General features: G+C 47.6%; 1 protein-coding gene and 1 pseudogene across 3 annotated transcripts in view; both read right to left on the bottom strand.

The window, feature by feature from the left end:
* Positions 1–2,583: 2,583 nt before the first annotated feature.
* On the bottom strand, positions 2,584–3,969 carry LOC101425885 (deoxyuridine 5'-triphosphate nucleotidohydrolase pseudogene; annotated as a pseudogene).
* A 682-nt stretch (positions 3,970–4,651) lies between these two features.
* Positions 4,652–19,385, bottom strand: part of SERPINB6 (serpin family B member 6) — a 40,717-nt gene continuing 25,983 nt past the window's right edge. For all 3 annotated transcript variants that reach the window (XM_058285173.1, XM_058285174.2, XM_058285172.2), the window contains exons 4-7: positions 15,276–15,393; positions 14,086–14,228; positions 9,906–10,061; positions 4,652–5,204 (exon numbers count right to left, since the gene is read on the bottom strand). In XM_058285173.1, coding sequence (XP_058141156.1) covers positions 4,800–5,204; positions 9,906–10,061; positions 14,086–14,228; positions 15,276–15,393 — 822 coding nt within the window. In that variant the 3' untranslated portion in view covers positions 4,652–4,799. The remainder of the gene's footprint in view (positions 5,205–9,905; positions 10,062–14,085; positions 14,229–15,275; positions 15,394–19,385) is intronic.

Genomic DNA, 19,385 nt, shown 5'->3' on the forward strand with positions numbered 1-19,385 from the left:
GGGCTTCACACTGCATTGTAAGCCTCTGCCATGTCTTTTCTGATAGAGTAGGAGATGCATGAGCAATTACATCAGTCAGGTCCGGCAGGAGATAGAAACCACATTCATTATTTGCACAGGGCATGATTACCATAAAGAATTATAAACTAGTAAAATGGGTAAAACAGGATTCATCTTTTCGTGAATTCACATTTGAGTGCATCTAGCTGCAGCAGTGTGTCCAAAGCCAGGGCTCCAGCAGGGAACTACCTTCCACAGAGATCTGGGGTTGGCAGGGGTGCGGTAGCACTAATAAGAGATCCTGGAGAAAGTAAATCTCAATCTGCCCTTGACCACTGTCTTAGTTTGTCAGGGCTGCTATAACAAAACAGCTTGAACTACAGAAATGTACTGGCTCCACTGGGAGGCTGGAAGTCCACAGTCAAGGTGCTGGCAGGCTATGCCCTCTTCCAGTCTGTAGAGTTCTGGTGGTGGCTGGCAGTCTCTGTTTCTGTCACATGGCCATTTGTTTCCTCTGGCTGGTACTTCTGGGTCAAAATTTCCTTTGCTTCTAAGGACTCCAGTCTTATTGGATTAAGGCCCATGCTGGTTCAGTTTGTCCTTGTCCAAAAACAATCTTGGAAGGTCCTCTTTACAAATGAGCTCACATCCACTGGACTAGGGGTAGGACTTGGACATGTCCTTGTTAGGGATATGGTTCCATCTACCACGACCACTAAGAGAGCGCATTTTAAGTGATGAACTAGGAGGTTCTGGGTTTTATTTATTAAGAAAGGGTAAGTTTTACCAGAGAGGTGCATAAAGTTATAGTGTTTTCAGATTTGCAAAGGTTGCATTGGGATTTGTGTGAACAACCTTCAACAGAAAAGATTCACCACCGCTGATGGCTGACACCATCCTTCTGGAAAGTCTCTAAATGACATGTGTAGCAGTTTGATATAGTTATGAATTCTAAAAATGATATTGGATTATATTTATAAACTGGTCTGTACCCAGGCATGATCAAGTTATGACTAGGGCTTTGAGTGGGCCATGTCACTAGGGTGTTTATCACAGATAAAAGACATGGCTAAGGACAGAGATGGAGGTTTTGTTTTGTTTTGTTTTTAACTTTAACCTCTGCTTTTTATTATCTTTTAGTTCAGTTTATGCAATAATTTGTATCTGTACAAATTCAAGTTTACTGAATAAAAGGCATTTTTTATGATTTATAAAGCAAAGGAAAATAAGTTGCTGATGGGATAGCATTTAGTGAATTAAATAATACACATTTTCCAATAGATCTATATTTATACATAAAATGAACCAAATGTGGCCAGTCTCGAAACCAAACTCAGTATGTAGATGCAGTGCATTCCCCCCAGCATGGGACATGACACCCGGGGATAAGCCTCCCTGGCACTGAGGGATCACTACCAAATACCAGCTGAAGATGCAACTAGAAAATGACCTTGAATTAAAGGTTCAACGTGGATCAGCAGAATATCCCTGTCTACCTATAATAACATGACTTTAAAATGCTGTTTGACTTAATGTAAGGAGGAAATGGAAAGGAGAAATGAGTTTATATGGCTATGAGTCTCTAAAAGAGTCTGGAGATTATCAGAAGAATTGCCCTTATGCACACCTGAGCAGAGTCTCAGAGAAAGATAAAGTAGATACAACCCCAGGTATTGGTTCTTTTGAGGGCTAAAGAGACCCAAGGGTTCTATGGTCATGGCAGATGGGGTTCACTGCCATGTCAGTTGGCCCTTCTTTGGAGCCGGTGTTTCTGCATGATGGAACTGGACTCAGATGGGATCTCTTTTCACAAGACTTTCATGCTACTTTACTGGAATTGTAGTTGGTGTTGGGGTTTAAGATATATTTAGGGGATTTGAATCTCTGGACTGACAATATGATAGTCACGCCTTGAACTTCAACAGACTTCAACTCCTACACTCTGGTTTATTGGACTTATCCCACTCAGCTAACATGGAGTTGAAGAATGTCAACCACCACACCATGGAGCCTAGAGTGCCTACAACTGAAAGCAGGAGGATTGCATCCAGTATCCATGTGTAATCTAAGCCCCCTCTTGACATAGATGTGCAATGGACACAACCAATCCAATATCCACAGAGAAAATGTGGCATTGGTGTGGGAAGGGTGGCCATAGTGGCTGCTGGGTGTGGGGAATGGGAGGAAGAGATGAGATGTGGAGGCGTTTTCGGGACTTGGAGTTGTCCTGGGTGATGCTTCACGGACAATTACGGGACAATGTAGATCCCCCCAGGGCCCACTGGATGGAACGTGGGAGAGTGGACCATTAACTATGAGGTGCAGCGATGCCCAGAGATGTACTTACCAAATGCAATGGATGTGTCATGATGATGGGAGAGAGTGGTGCTGTGGGGGAATGGGGGGTGGGGGCGGTGGGGTTGAATGGGACTTCATATTTTTTGAATGTAATATTTTTTAAAAAATGAATAAAAATTTAAAAATTTAAAAATAAACCTACTTGAATGACAAAAAAAAAAAGACACCACAAAGCAGATTTACATACAATAAGTAGAAAAACACAAAAAAATTTGTGATCCCACCAGAGGTGCCCTTTCCTTGACCATAAGAAAACCAAATGTTTTTAGAAGTTAAAGTTTAATAGGTTTATAGTCATACAAACACCAAAACACTTTAAGTGAAGCATTATTTTTAAGGAAAGAAGTATGCTGTTGGCATACATTTTAATTCTTTCTAGTAGACCCAAAACCTCCTGAAACCCTTTCAGTGACATCCAAAACCTGAACTTCCTCTATTTCTGGATAAAAAGTTTGTTCACAAATCAGCTGTGCAATTCGATCACCCTTTTTCACTTCAAACTTTTCTCTGCCAAAATTAAAAAGCATAACACCAACATTTCCTCTATAATCTTCATCTATGACACCAGCTCCTACATCTGTGGAGTGTTTTGCAGCCAAGCCAGAACGTGGAGCTACTCTTCCCTGACATCCAGAAGGAAGGGCTATCTGAACGTCTGTTTTCACAAGGGCTTTCTCCATGGGTGGTATTGTATAATCATGGGCACTATACAGGTCAAAGCCTGCAGTTCACGCGGACCCCTTAGTCGGGGCCTTGGCGTGCTCCGAAAGCCAAGCAAAGGGGATCTGCACGCCACCCTCCTCCACAGGCCGGGCCCGCTTACTGGGGAAAATGGCGGGGGTCTCTGGGGCAGTGCCGCCTGCGGCCATACCTTCTGGCCAAGATGGAGGTTTTGATGTTGGAGTCTGATGCTGAAGTCTTGAGCTGGAGCCCCAGAAAGTAAGCACACAGAGGAAAGAGAAGCCAGCCCCAGGAAGAGAGGCCCTGAGCCAGGAGAAGAACACAGAAGAATAAAGATGGCTCCTTAGACACAGCAGACACTGTGGGGAGAGAGACAGAGCCATTTTCAGAGGACCTGAACCTGGAGAGAAGCAAGACCTGGGAAGAGAGGAACCCAGGAAGCCTGAACCCTGACAGACATCGGCAGCCATCTTGCTCCAACATGTAGAAATAGACTTTGGTGAGGGAAGTAACTTATGCTCTATGGCCTGGTATCTGTAAGCTCCTACCCAAAATAAATATCCTTTATAAGAGCCAACAGATTTCTGGTATTTTGCACCAGTACCCCTTTGGCTGACTAATACAACATGGAAAGCAAATCCAAGCTTTACTCCCTTTAATTAAGCTTTCCTTCAAAGTGCACTTCTCTTTGCATGTGTATGATTTTATAGTTGTGAGTTTCAAGGAAATTAGTAACAGTAATTATCCTTGACATTCCAAAAATGTGTCTAAATAACCATAAAAAAGAATTTTTAATGAGATTGGGAACACTTTTCTAAGGATGAGAAGAAAACATATCCAAAGTTCTGTCTACAGATTAAAAAGAACAATAGAAATTATATCTATCTCAAAAGGTTGCTATGGAAATAAAGTATTTGTAAAGCGCTTTCTATTTGGCTTTGCCAGTTAAAAAAAAACAAAAAACTATCCATAATGTACTTGTGCTGGTGGCAGACTTGGCCCAGTGACTGGGGCATCCGTCTACCACATGGGAGGTCCGCGGTTCAAACCCTGGGCCTTCTTGACCCTTGTGGAGCTGGCCCATGCGCAGTGCTGATGCGCACAAGGAGTGCCCTGCCACGTAGGGGTGTCCCCCGCATAGGGGAGTCCCACGCGCAAGGAGTGCGCCCCATAAGGAGAGCCGCCCAGTGCAAAAGAAAGTTCAGCCTGCCCAGGAGTGGCACTGCCCACACGGAGAGCTGACACAACAAGATGATGCAACAAAAAGAAACACAGATTCCTGTGCCACTGACAAGAACAGAAACGGACAGAAAGAACACGCAGCAAATACACACAGAGAACAGACAACTGGGGTGGGGCAGGAAGGGGAGAGAAATAAACAAAATTAAATTAAATTAAATTTTTTTTAAAAGCCTCAAACTACCATAAATCCCTGAGAGAGAGTATGTGTGTGTAGAGGGGGAGCACAGCTCGCAAGTCTCTCCAAGCTGAGGGGTTTGGCTAAGCAGCAGTGCTAGCCCTGCCAGTGACCAGAGGCCTCCATAGAATGCTGGTTCTGGATTCTAGAGAAACACGGAACATGGAAGCACACAGGCACACAGAAGTCCGAACATGGAGTTGCCAATTCCAGCCTTTATTTCTGAATTTTCACCATTACACTAATAAGGTCACTTGGGGTGCAGGCACGCTGGTAAGGGGCAGAGAGGAGGTAAGCCAGGAGGAGAAAGGAGGGGGGGCTCTCTCCAAGGAGCCATATTCCCTCACGGAGAGGACACCCGGCCGCAGAAGAGAATGCTCTTGGTCTTGCTGTGCTCGATGAAGAAAAGGAAGGGGTGGTCAGCACAGAACCTGGGGACGATCCTGATGCAGCGCATCATCATGACGGCGGCAGTGGCGGCCGCCGCCTCGGTGCCTTCCTCGTTGACCTCCACGTAGGACTTGTGCACCACCTTGGACAGATACAGGCTTCTCTTGGATGACATTCCGGAAAAGTCTGCCCTGGCCTGGTCAAAGGCATCGGTCATGCCCAGGTGGCGAAGGACGCCCGCCATGTCGTAACTTTCCTCCAGTTTGAATCTAGGAAGGAAAACCTCCACCTCTTCCTTGTCCATCATGTCTGCCTTTGTCCATTCCATGAACTTCTCATACGTGAGTGCTTCTTCCACCTGGGAGAAGAGAGTGGGAGACTGTGAAGCTCTAGGACGGTACTTCCCAACAGAACTTCCTGCTGTCGTGGTGAAGGCCTGCGCCCGCTCTGTCCAGTGTGGTAGCCACTGGCCGGTTGTGGCTTTGCAGCACTTAAAACGTGGGTAGTGCAAGTGAAGACCCGCGTTTTCTATTTCATTTGCTCTGCATTAACTTAAATCCAAGGAGCCCCGTGTGGCCGGTGGCTGCCACCTTGGACAGCATAGTTCTAGAGGAGAGCCCAGGAATGCTACACCATTCGACTCAACAGTTTCACACTCTATGCCTTGACAGTTCAATTCCAGAACTGCAGTCAAACCGGACTTGCCCGAGACCCAGCCTAGACTACACTGATGTGAAAACCTCCATCCTCTTCCCGTGTGGCACTGTGGCCTCGTGAAGTCATGTGAAGGGCAGGACATCTCAGACCCGGCCTTCTCTTTCCCCACCCTCCTTCCCACCAAACCCATCAGCAGGTTCTGCTGAGCAGCCTAGGAAACCAAGAGAGATTTGGATACCAGGAGTGAGGGGTGCTGCTGTTGCAAATACCAAACAATAAATGAGCTGTTCGGTAGAACAGCCCTAGGTGCCTTTGAAGGGACTGCTGGTAGAAATATGGAAGCTAAAGGCACTTCCACTGAGGCCCTAGAAGAAAATGATGAGTGTGTTGCTGGGAACTGGAGGAAAGGTGACCCTTCTTTTAAAGTGGCAAAGAACTTGGCAAAATTGAGTGCTGGTTGTCAGATGGAAGGCAGAACTTGCGAGTGATGAGCTTGGATATTCAGCTGAGGAGCTCTCCAGGCTAAGTGTGGAAAGTGCAGCCTGGTTTCTCCTTGCAGCTTAGAGTAAAATGTGAGAGGAAAGGGATAAGCTGAGAACTGAACTCCTGGGCACAAGGAAACCAGAAACTGACTTTTGGACAATTCTGAGATTTCAGAAAGCAAATCCCCAGAGAACAGTGTCCCACGTGAGGGTTTAACTGAACATGGCCCCGGTCAGCCATCTCAGTGCAAGTCAGGACTGGAAATGCAGTTATCCAGGAAGGATCTGTGGAATGTCCTACTTTCTGATGGTTTGGACCCTGGTGTACTACACGCAAAACCGACAAGTTTTGTGCAAGATCTGTATGCAGGGAATCCCTGCTGGCCTAGACTCAAAGGGACAGAAAAGGGACAGGCAGGAGGGAAAATGACTTTAAAGGCAGAAGCTGAGGTCTGGATCATAGACAACTTCTCAGGCCAAGAGAGTGGGTCCCTATTTATGTGGAAAAGGTGAGTCTGCCCCAGTGCTTGGAGAAGGCAAGCTCTTCACTCCACTGTTCAGGAAGAGTGCTGCCACCCATTGTTCTCAGAGAGTGCAGCTTATGAGCCGGGGATTGCAGAGTCTAGCTGCCATCCTGATGCTTGCAGAAGTGGTGCCGTCCCCCCCGGGTGTTTGGGGAGACCATGGGAAAGGGTAGGGCTGCACGAGCACTTGGAAAGGGTGGTGCTGCCGCTCCAGCAGGTCAGCAGGACAGAATATTGTTCCACAGGTGACTCTCAGACCTTGTCATCCAGTGGGGTGTACCGTGCAGGGTTTCAGAATCGTTTGGGACCTGTGACGCCTGTTTTCCTTCCAATTTCTCCCTATGGGAATGTGTATCCTAGGCCTGTCCCTCCATTGTATGTTGCAAGCAGATGTCTTGTCCTCTCGGTTTCACATGTCCACAAATGAAGTGGGACAGACCACACCTATAAGCAGTTTCAAGGAGAAATTGTACTTAGCATAGTTACAGAAATGACTTGAGGCTTTGGGGATCTTGTGACGGAATGAATGCATTTTGCATATAGAAAGAACATGTCTTCTGGGGGTCCACAGGGTGGAGCATGGTGGTTTGAAGCTGTATATACCCCAGAAAAACATGTTCTTAAACTTAATCCATTCCCTTGGGTGTGAACCCATTCTAAGTAGGACCCTCTGCTGAGGCTCTTCAGTTCAGGTGAGGTCCACCTCATTCAGGACAGGTCTTGATCCCACTAAGGGAGTCCTGCATAAGCAGAATGAATACAGAGAAAGAGAAGGAGAAAGCCACAGGAGCAAGAAGCAGAGAGCAACGAAACCCAGAAGAGAAGGGAGAGACCAGCGAGTACCACCATGTGCTCTGCCATGTGAGAGAGGAGCCCAGGATCCCCAACAGCCAGTCGCTGGGAAGAAGGTATCACCTTGATAATGCCTTGATTTGGACATTTTCCTGGCCTCACACTGCAAGCCAACAGATCCCCATTGTTTAAGCCATGGTATCTGCTCTGAGCAGCCTGGGAAACTAAAATGACCACGTCCTTTAGTCCTTTAACGCCTCTCAGAGGCAGATCCTCTCCCCATTCTCCACAGGAAGAACCAGGCTCCGAGAAGACAATTGCTTCTCTAACCCAGCTAAGCTGTACAGCAGGGCACTGAGCTCTGCCCTGGCTCAGCCCCACCCTGGGCCTCCCCAGGACAAGCACATTCCCGCTGTGTTCACCGCTCAGAACACTATCTTCACTGAGCACAGCTGGGAGAAGGAGGGCGTGTGGGCAAATGTGCTGGGAAAACGCTCATCAATGCAAATTTTACAAGTTTCTTTCCGTGGGGCTTGTCGGAGCCTTGAATGTGATGAAATGTCATCTTTGAATTGCCCAGAAGAGGAGGAAGGATATGAATTCACAAACTAATTCCCATGACAAGAGGGACAGAGACCGAGTGATGACGCCAGAAGCCGAGGAAGGCGGAGGAATGCAGGTTACCGCCAGAAGCCAGGAGAGGCGTGGCAGGCTCTTCCCCGCAGGTGTCAGAAGGGGCGTGGCCCTGCCGGCCCCCGGAGCAGGACGTCTGGCCCCCAGGGCTGGCTCCCAGGGCTGCGAGACAGCTCACGCCTATGGTTTCAGGCCACCCAGTTTGCGGTACTTTTGTTACAGCAGCAAACTGAGACACTTACTTGGTCAATGACTCCCTATGTTTGAGGAGCATCTGCAGAATTTGGGGACTCAAAGAACCATCTTTGGGAAACGCTGTACCCACCTCCCTGCCCCTGAGGCCTCCAGCCATTCTGCTCGCTTGGGCTTCACCACCCACACCCGCCCCTAGGTGTCACACACTCTTCTTCCCTGGCAGCCAGCCTCTTCCAGTCCTCTGCATGCGCTCACTCTCCTCACCCATTCTCTCCCACATGGGTGCCACCTTCTCCTGAGAGGCACAATCCACAGGCATCCTCTGAGACGCCTTCCACAGTGCCCCATCCTCTGCAAGCCCTACTCTTTGTGCCCCATCCATCACTGCCCTTGGCACCTGGTACTGTGATTCTTTCGTTAACAGTCTGGGCACTTCTTACCACTGATATCACTGTCGCCTGGAGGGGCGCATCGTCTTTTTTTTTTTTTTTTTTTACTAGTATTGCTGTTTAAATTATAAAACTAAAACGTGCTTATCGTACAAGGTATGGAAGGAAAATGATGGAATTTCCCTGCCCTGATGCCATTTCCTAACATGAACAGTGCTAATATTTGGGTGCATATTGCTCCAGGCTTTCCTCCACACACCTGCAAGCACCCACCCTGGGTTGCTCCTTGGTCATCTTGTCACGGACAGGGAGTCTGCAGAGTGGGGAGGAGCGCGGACTCCAGAGCCAGCCTCCTGGGTTGATATGCCAGCTCTTTGCTAACAAGCTAACTAGTCACATAACCTCCCTGGGGCCTCAGTTTCATCTAAAATGGGATAATAATAGTAATATCATTCCCCCGTATAAGGTTGTGTTAATTTAGTTAATATACATAAAATGTTAACTAGACTATTTACACAAAGTAACTCCTTAGTGAGTATAAGCTATTAATATTTTTCTATAATTGTTTTCCCACTTACCTCTATGTCTTGGAAATCTCTCCATTTCAGTGCTGACAGCTCACTATTCCATGATGAGGCTCTATCACAATTTAATTAATCGTTCCCATAAAGAGGGAGGGTGCTTCGGGTATTTTTTATCACTATAGACAAACACTGTACCCAACATATTTGTGCATCTATGCAAGCATGTACTACCATTCTGTGGGAGAGACTGCTACAAGGGTTTTGTGATCTGTTTCAGTCAGAGAGGGCCATTGTTGATACATGATCCATTCTCCCGGGCTTCACCTTTCTACTCCCTCATCAGGTGAGAAAGGCCATTTTCACCTCCGAGGAACGGGGATTTGCTCAGGGACCCTCTCCACAGCACGGCATTGATTTGAGAAAGCTTCACCCTTACACAAAAGCAGTAAAACATAACCAAAGCAAAGTCCTTAGAGCTTTTCCAATATCTTTAAGGCAGAATTATTTTCTCCTAATATCTCTGCTCTGTACAGAGCAGCTAGGGTTCAATGAACGAGGAGAGGAAGCGTCCTTAGAAGTCAAGATCAAGTTAGCACAGATTGCAATGCCTTCTCCAAAGAGCCTCTAAGAGGCCCCTCTGGAAAGCATCAAGGTTTTGTCATACTTCAGGAGTTCTTCCCTCCACCCTTAACTTACCTCTGAATTTCAGAAAGTTAATGTGAGGGATTGGAAGTTGTGCTAGGATTAAAAATAATTAACTGGGCAGTGGGGAGAATCACCAAAGCAGAGATTCAAACCTAGTTCTTCTGCCGCCAGAGCACAACGCTGCCCCTAAAGATTATCAGGTTCTTCATGCTCATTACCGTTTTCAGATCCGTGTTTTCATCTGGAAGCATGATGATCATGTTCAGCTCCTTTCCAACATAGGGAAGCACCAGAATTTGGGTGAATATTTCTCCTATGTAGGTCCTTAGGAAAGTAGATTTCTTATACATCATTTGCACAGGTTTCTTCTCATTCTACAAAGGAAATGGATACACATGAAGTTGAAACACGATCCAGGTGACCCAGGACATTCAAGAGAGTTGGCCACTCCACTCCTAGAAACACCTTCTTCCTTTGGCTACCAGAACACACCTGCTGCCTCCTTTTCGGGCTGGCTTCATGACCTCCACCTCCAAACCCTGGGATGCCTGGGACTCAATCCTTAAATTCACATCCTCCTGGCGATCTCGCTTGGTGTCGTGACTAAATAAAAGTCCCAAGCTCGCATCTCTAGCCTGGACTCTGAACTTGACTCCTGCATTTGGACCTGTACAAGACGTCTCCAAAGTAATGAGTACCACTGAGCCCCTGGTGTTTCCTTCCAGCCTGCTCTATCTACAAGCTCCCCTATCCTTCCACTTGTCTAAAACCTCGGGGTCACCCTTGACGCCTGTCTTTCTCTCACCCTCCTTATCTGGCTCATTAGCAAATTGTCCTGGCTCTCCCTTTAAACTCTAACCGAACTCTGGCCTGTTCTTTCGACCTCCGCTGCTTTCACCCCGGTCCTGGACCATCGCGACAAACTCCTGGGTGATTTCCCTGCTTCTGTCTTTATCCCCTTGCCATTTTTCTCAGCACAACAGCCACGGGCAGCCTAGTAAGGTGTCAAGTCAGCTTACAGTCCTCTCCCCCTACGGTGGCTCCCCCCTCACTCAGAGAAAAACAAAGGCGAGAGTCCTTAAAACAACGTGGTGTAAACGGCAACGAGAGCCAGCCCCCGGTTTCTCTGCGCTCTCATCTTGCACTGCTCTCCCCTTGCACATCTTCTGCAGTCATGGGGACCTCTCCCCAGCCCCTGGACAACCCCGGTGCGTGCCCATCCCTGCCTGGCAGTGCACCCCCCCCCCCCCGAGCCTTACCTCTCACTCAAATACCACTACGGTGGGGCCTCTTGGACGACTCTTGCCTGAAATTCCACCCCACCCCCTAGTCGCACCCTTTGTGTCCTTTGCCATAGCACTTCAGCTCTCTAACACCCTGCCTATTTCTTATTCACGTCCCAAGGGCAGGGAAGCTTCTAGTGGGGCGCTCTGCCGTGACGGGCCTAGCACAGTGCCTGGTGCCTACGAGGCACTCCAGCGGCATCTTCTGAATACGTGAATGAATAAGCTGATGAACGGGTATGTTGCAAGGACCAGGCAAAATGAACAGGGCTGTGGTGGTGTGGGGCTGTGCAACCCAGAAAAACATGTTCTGAAACTTAACCTATTCCTGGGGTGGGAACCCATTCTCAGGAGGACCTTCTGAGGAGGCTACGTCAGTTAAGGTGGCCCCAGCCCAACCAGGGTGGGTCTTAATCCTGTTGGTGGAGCCCTTTAGAAGAGGACAATTCAGACACAGAGAGAGAGCCACAGTGGGAGCAGCCAGGAGCTGGGCATCACGGAAGCCAGCAGGGAAGGGAGAGGCCAGGGGACGCCGCCGTGTGCCTTGGCATGGGACAGCTAAGGACCGAGGATTGCCAGCAGCCAGCCCCGGGACGCCACAGGTTTGGGGAGAAAGCATCACCCTGATGACACCGTGATTGAGACTTTTTCCAAACCTCAGAACTGGGAGTGAATAAACCCCCATTGTTCAACCCACCCCATGGCATGGTATTTGCTTTGGCAGCCACGGAAACTCGCACAATGACTTTCTAGAAAAAACACTGCATGTCACCAGTGCATCCCCAGCTGGGCAGGAAGCAAGCTCTGAGGACAGAGCCCACGTCCTGTGCAATAATCCTCCTCCTCCCCCGAATCCTTTGTAATCTGCCTAGTAACAACCACGGCTACTATGAACTTAGTGACTTGCGTGTGACAGGCGCAGCCGAAGGCCCTGCGCAGCTCCCAGGTCTTTGGTTTATGACGTTATTCCGTATTAAATAAAATAAACCAAAACGATCTGTCTTAGCTTTTTGTCTTCGCCTGACTGGGCTCCCCTGGACTAACCATGAGCCATCACATCCTCCTCTTCTGTTTGCCTCACTCCAGGCCAGCAACCAATGAACTCTTTCTACGAGGGGCCAGAGAGTAGTATTTTCAGCTTTGTGGGTCACACAAAATTTCTGTGACAACTATACAGGCAACTCTGCCGTTGTAAGTGTGCAGCCGAGGGCTTGGCTGAATGTCCTTAAACAAACAAGCGCCATTTGGAAAAAATAAAAGTACCCCGGGGGCTGGATCTGAGTGGCCATAGTTTGCTGACCTTTGCCGCAGGGTCCACAGCCCTCGTAACATTAAGGGCTCCAATCCTAGAAACTGAATGAGGCACTACATGTGGAGGTCTCGTCTTATTTAGAAATAAAGGAATTAAAAGGCGCGCGCTCTTAGCAACTCGAAACCTGCGCTTTGAGGCCCGTCCGCCCACAGGCCTATCCTCAACACCCACCACTACCTGCTTTTCCTTTAGAGCTAGACACAGGACGCCCCGCCCTGCCCCAAGCGCAAGCCACACAGAACAGTGCTGGCCGGTGAGGCAGGGAAGGGAGGTTTCACTTTCTGAGTAAAGTGACAGAACACAGGGGGAGAGGCTCTCCTCTCTGCTCTTCGTCCCTCCCCACGTCCGGTCTGGCCTTGGGCCCACATCGGAGCCGTTCCGTGATGGGGAGGAAGAGAGCCCCGTCCCAGGGGTGGCCTGGTCCCGAGAGCACCTCCGAGGATCCCCGGACCTCCTGGGAGGAGGTAGACTCCTGAGCTGAGGCCACTGAGGGCTGGGTTTTCTGCTCCCTGCAGCCAGATGAAGTCCTAACATTCATCTCGTTCAAGACGTGTCAGGGACTGGCTGTGGCTCAGCAGCTGAGCTCCTGCTTCCCACCTGGGAGGTCCTGGATTCAATCCCCAGTACCTCCTCAAAAAATTAAAAAAAAAAAAAAAAAAAAAAATTCAAGGACAGGAATAACTTTCAGGGGAAAAACAGGAACCGTCCATTTCAGAATAAAGCTCGAAAGAAAATACGTCTTCGGAGAAATGGAAGGTTCAGGCACGAGTCTGCATAGAAGGGCTGAATAGTGGTCAGGAATAAAATATAAGTAATCTCTTCTGGCTACTTTGGTCTATGCACAGAAGAGTTAACCAAAATTATTACATAAATAAACTGGATATGATGAGAAAGCGAAAAGGCCAACCTCAAAGAAGATCTCCAAGGCTGGAGGCCGTCCTACCTGTGCTCACCCCGTGTGTGCCCCAGTCCACCTGTTCATATTTATCACAGTCAGGCTGGAGGCCGTCCTACCTGTGCTCATCCCGTGTGTGTGCCCCAGTGCACCTGTTTATATTTATCAGTCAGGCTGGAGGCCGACCTACCTGCACTCACCCCATGCGTGGGCCCCAGTCCACCTGTTTATATTTATCACAGTCAGGCTGGAGGCCATCCTACCTGTGCGCATCCCGTGCGTGCCCCAGTCCACCTGTTTATATTTATCAGTCAGGCTGGAGGCCGTCCTACCTGTGCGCATTCCGTGCGTGTGCCCAGTCCACCTGTTCATATTTATCACAGTCAGGCTGGAGGCCCTCCTACCTGTGCTCACCCCGTGTGTGCCCCAGTGCACCTGTTTATATTTATCACAGGCAGGCTGGAGGCTCATTTGCTTGGGGGGCTCTGCACGTCAGCTCTGTGCCAGGCACTTATAAGAAAGCGGTGTCTGCCCTCTGACCGTGCTGGGCTGGTGGGGAGCACAGATGGGCTCTTCAGCCCCGGGGATCCCCAGGGCGGCCCGCAGGGGTTGCTGGGACCCCCCAGGAGGGGTGTCCGATCTGAGCGGGGAGGAGGGTATCAGCGGGAAATGAGGACAGAGTGCCGGGCAGGGTGCAGACGCCCAAGCGCCTGGCATGCCACGCTAGGGGGTCAGTTCTGGGGTGGAGCCAGGGCCCCCCGGCAAAAGGGAGCCGGCCCAGAGGCGAGATACAGAAAGGAGGAGGGGGCGAGACAAAGGCCCCCGGTCTAAGAGACTTGAGGTTAACCTGTATAAACCCAGGGACTCTTTGCAAGCCTCTGCGGTGTTGCTGCGAAACAGGCGTTCACCTTGCTGAGCTTAAAAGGTGCCTCCCTGGTCTGCTCTTTGTTGAACTGATCGTTCCAGTTTCCTTTGAAGTAGATGGCGTTCACGAGGACGAGACTGGTCATGGAATCCAGGGACCCCGACGGGAGCAAGTCCGTGATCTTACCTGTGCGGAGGAATTTAAAAGCCCGTGCGTTAAAATATTTCCCCACTCACGCATCTGCAACGATCACCTTGAGGGGTCGGCCTCACAGGTGAAAGCATTTCACCGGCCCCCTAAATACAGCGCCGTGGAGGGATACGTGTCCACAAAACATCTAGGGCTTCGAGGGCGACTCAGAAGGTGCGCGTGGGGGCAAGTGTAAAGAACCGTAGGCGCGAAGCAGTGAAGGTGGGAAAGGGCTTGGGCAGGCGTCCAGAAGAGCAAGCGGACAAACTGTTCAGTACAGGAAACGCTCGAGAGGAAGACAGCACAAAGCCCGAAAGGTGAATTTTTCTTCACGCTATTTGAGAAAATTAAGGCTATACCAGCATTAACAACGGAACAACCAAAAAACCCCCAACAGTAAAAGCGTACTTCTTCTGGAAAAGGGGTACCAAATATTGACAGACATCACGAAACTCTGATGAGCCAGGGAGAAGCCAGAGTAAATGTCATGGACCGACAACAGTTCAGAAGCAGATTTTTCAAGTTTGCAGTTTTTTAGAGGAAAAAATAAAGCATTCCTGCTTATGTCTGACAGTCCTGTGAAGGAGCTGACAACAAGACCAATTAAAATGGACAGGGCGTCCGCCTACCACATGGGAGGTCCAAGGTTCAAACCCCGGGTCTCCTTGACTCGTGTGGAGCTGGCCCACGTGCAGTGTTGACGCGCGCAAGGAGTGCTGTGTCATGTAGGGGTGTCCCCCACGTAGGGGAGCCCCGCATGCAAGGAGTGCATCCTGTAAGGAGAGCCGCCCAGTGCAAAAAAAGTGCAGCCTGCCCAGGAATGACGCCGCACACATGGAGAGCTGACACAGCAAGATGACTGCGACAAAATGAGACACAGATTCCTGGTGCCACTGACAAGAATACAAGCGGACAGAAGAACACACAGCGAATAGACACAGAGAGCAGACAACTGGGGGGAGTTGGCAGGGAAGGGGAGAGTAATAAATAAAAAAATCTTAAAAAAATATATGCTATTAAGATAGAATAACAGTGCATTTTCACCTTCCGTCTTATCGGTGACCCAGGTGTTGATGTGCTTTCTGGACACCTCCACAGCATGAGCAAAGTCGAGGGCTTCCATCTCCGCTTGGTAGAATTTGTGACAGGAATCTTTAAAAGACTGAGGGCAAGAGAAAAAGGTCATTGCCTAGATGCAAAAATAGCAAACACCAATAGCTTACTCCTTCATTACGCCTAATAAAAAAAGCAGTGATTTCACGATTCATATGCATACTTTACCACCAAATAGGGGGAATTACTCTTAAGTCCAAATTCTGAGTTTTCTACTATATTTAACCTCAGCTTATCAACTAAGTAAACTACGGGTCTGATTCTCAAAAAAACTTCAAGAACTGCCAGATCCTTGATCTGAGTAGCTGTATATCCAGAAGAAAATTAAACTCTGAGATGCTCTAACTGCAGAGTCCATCACCACTCCCGACAAGCCATGGCATCTGTTGGGCAAGGGCTGACACAGTGAAAGATGACTCCAGGTCTATCAATCACATGGGACAGACCAGCACTTCTGCCTGAACCTTCTGTGACGATGGAAATGTGCTAAGTCTGCGCCATCCAAGAGAGTATCCCATGTGGCAGGTGAGCACTTGAAATGTGGCCTGCGCCACCGAGGAACTGGAGATTACAATTAATTAATTACAATGAAATTGAAACAGCCACGCGTGGCTAGTGGCTACCACTTTGGAGGGCTTAGCTTTAGACTTTGTCCAACCCCCCAAATAAAGTTCCAATTATATTTTGTCAATACATCTATGACCTGATAATGAACTAATGAACACCTACATTATGCCATACACAAGCAGAAAACTGGATGGAGAGGCAGGGGGAGGCAAGATGGTGGCTGAGTGAGCACACCTGAGATTCTCTCCTGCAAAGAAGCAGCTGGGCAGCATTGGAAATTCTTCAGGACCAGGCTGTTTCAGGATTTTGCAGGGCAGGTGGTGTCTGGACATCGATTTGGTGGGAAGGTAACAGAAAATTCGTGTATAAGATATAATTGAAGCTCTATTACACGGAGGTGGCAGCTGCGCGAGGGACGCTCCCTCCTGGGGTGGGTGGAGCCATGGCACTGGTGCTACAGCAGCGATTTCTGGAGGCTCTGCGGTACTGGGGAATTCATAAACCCTGAGCGGGCTATTGGGGGCTTAACAGGACAGGAAGCCTTCGCAAATCGATTTGGGGAGACAAACAGGAGTTTTTTTGCGAAGCGGGGAATTTTTGATTGCGGACACAAATAATAGTACTTCTGCCTAGAGCCCCGCCCCCCCAAGGCCAGCTGCCGATCTGCAGCAGCCTTAAATTGTTCACAATAAAGAGACATCACCAAGACACTGTTTCAGGGCCTGCAGGGTGGGAGACGTCTGGAAGCCGATTAGGGGAATATTTTGCAAAGCGTGGGAATTTCGGATTTGGACTCTGTTATCGGCGTTTCCGGCTGGAACCCCATCCCCTGGCCTGGCTACTGATCTGCGTCATTAAATTGGCTGCAGTGTAGAGGCGCCCCCAGGTGGCCGTTCCGGGGGCTTACAGGGTGGGAGGTGTCCTGAAGTCGAATTGGTGATACAGCCACAGAATAGACCCAGTAAGTGAGTGAATTGAGCGGTTCAGACACATAGGTTAGAGTTTGCGGATGTGACCTCTCCATATGGCTGGCACCCAGCTGCGGGGATCCCTGAAGGCTGTGTTGCACTGTGGTGCTCCCAGGCTCCCTGTTAACCAGATTTGAGGTTGCCAGGTCTGAGTCCCCTAAACCCTGGTGGCCCACACCCCAGAGACTCACACCTCAAGTCTTCAATATCTCAGACTTTCCATCCCTGAATCCATCACGCCCTGAGGTCCATCTGAGGTCCTTGAATGTCCTAGCCCTCAACGTTTGCGTTTTTTCTTTTTTGTTTTGTTTTTATTTTTATTTTATTTTTTTTATTTTTTAATGTCCTGATTGCTAACATTGCATTATCTCCTAGTCTTTTCTCCCAGCGTATCCCCCAAAGTTTTTTTTTTTTTTTCAGTTATTTAGGGGTTTTTTGTTGTTGCTGTTGTGGTTGTTCTATACCTTTTTTTTTTCTTTTCCCTACTTGTTCCCCTCCCTTTACCCACCACTTTTCTTTCTTCCTTTCTTCTCTTTTTTTTTTTTTTTTCTCTCTCTTGTCCCTCATTTTCTTCTTATTTTATCTTAATTATACAATAGATGCTCTGGGGAACACCTCACATTTGCTGGGTTTCCTCATCCTCTGCTGCCTCATTTCTGTGTGAATTGATTTTGGCTACCTACACTATCCCCTTTCCCCTACATTTTGATATCCTCCATCATCTACTGTCTCTTCTATATTCCACATCCCTTTCTTTGATCCCCAAAGTGTCTAACTCTTAATTTATAATACATCTGTTTTGCCTTCTGTCTTTTATCCACTCTTGAAACTATTGCCTTTCTTTTCTCTTTCCCTCTCTCACGAAAACACTAGCTTTTTAATTCAAACCATATTCCTCCCATATTCAGTCGACGACCTCATTATAGGTACTCTACCTACTGCTATAACTCTACATAACTTACATGAATCTAATATCCATCCTCCCAGATCTCATATTGTTGCTCTGTTAACATTTATCACCAATACTACTTTACACTTTTTCCTTGCTTACACAATTGCCTTTCCCTGGCCCTAATACTTTCCTTTAAAGTGAACTCAACCAGCAATAAGAAATTAGAATAAGAAGAACAAAGTAACAAAGAGAAGATATAACACTTACGCAAAGACAACAGCTAATTAATCTCCAAGACCAGACAAAGAAGCTAAGGAACTGATTAAACCCGTCAAGATAAAATGATGACCAGACAGCAACAAAAATCTACAAACCAAACCAGTAATCAGGAAAACATGGCTGAATCCAATGAACAAACTAAAAACCAGGAAGGGGAGCAGAACTTCGCACAAGTAATTAAAGATCTCAGAACATTTATCACCGACAAATTTAATGAAGTAAAGGAAGAGGTTAACAACATGAAGACAACACTTGGAGGGGAAATTGCAGACATACGCACAAAGATGACAGATATGATGGGAATGAACACCACAGTTGAAGAACTCAAAAATACACTCGCAGCAAATATCAGCAGACTAGAAGAGGCAGAGCAGAGAATTACTGATGTGGAAGACAGTACATCAGAAATCAAACAGATAGTAGAATTGATAATAAAAAGATAGAAAAAATCCAGCTAGGACTTAGGGACCTGAATGACAATGCAAAACGCACAAATATACATATTATAGGCATCCCAGAAGGAGAAGAGAAGGGAAAGGGGTGAGAAGGACTGTTGCAGGAAATAATGGCTGAAAACTTCCCAAATCTACTGAAAGAGACAGATGTACATATCCAAGAAGCACAGCGCACCCCAATCATCATAAAACCCAACAGGCCCACCAAGACATATACTTGTCAAATTATCCAATGCTCAAGACAAAGAGAAAATTCTAAAAGCAGCAAGAGAAAAGAAAACCATCACATACAAGGGAAGCTCCATAAGATTAAGTGCTGATTTCTCATCTGAAACCATGGAGGCAAGAAGGCAGTGGTATGATATAGTCAAAGTACTAAAAGAAAAAAATTTCCAACCAAGAATACTCTATCCAGCTAAACTAGCATTCAAAAATGATGGAGAGTTCAAAATATTCACAGATAAACAGAAACTGAAAGAGTATGCCAACAAGAAACCTCCCCTTCAAGAAATTCTAAAGGGAGTTCTGCAGGAAGAAAGGGAAAAACAGGACAGGCAGAGTTGGAGGAGAATGTAAGAGCAACAAAAAAGACAAAAAGAGAAGGGGAAAAAAAACAACAAAATATGACAAACACAAGTCCAATCAAAATATAGCTAACATAAATAATTCTTTGAAAGGAATTAACACTGAATGTCAACGGATTAAACGCACCTATGAAAAGATTCAGACTGGGACATTGAATAAGGAAATATGACCCATCTCTATGCTGTCTACAAGAGACACATCTTAGACCCAGAGACTCATGGAGGCTGAAAGTGAATGGTTGGAAAACAATCTTACAAGCAAACAATAACCAAAAAAAGGCAGGAGTAGCTATATT

Source organism: Dasypus novemcinctus, chromosome 22 (assembly GCF_030445035.2).
Source record: "Dasypus novemcinctus isolate mDasNov1 chromosome 22, mDasNov1.1.hap2, whole genome shotgun sequence".
NCBI lineage: Eukaryota > Metazoa > Chordata > Mammalia > Cingulata > Dasypodidae > Dasypus > Dasypus novemcinctus.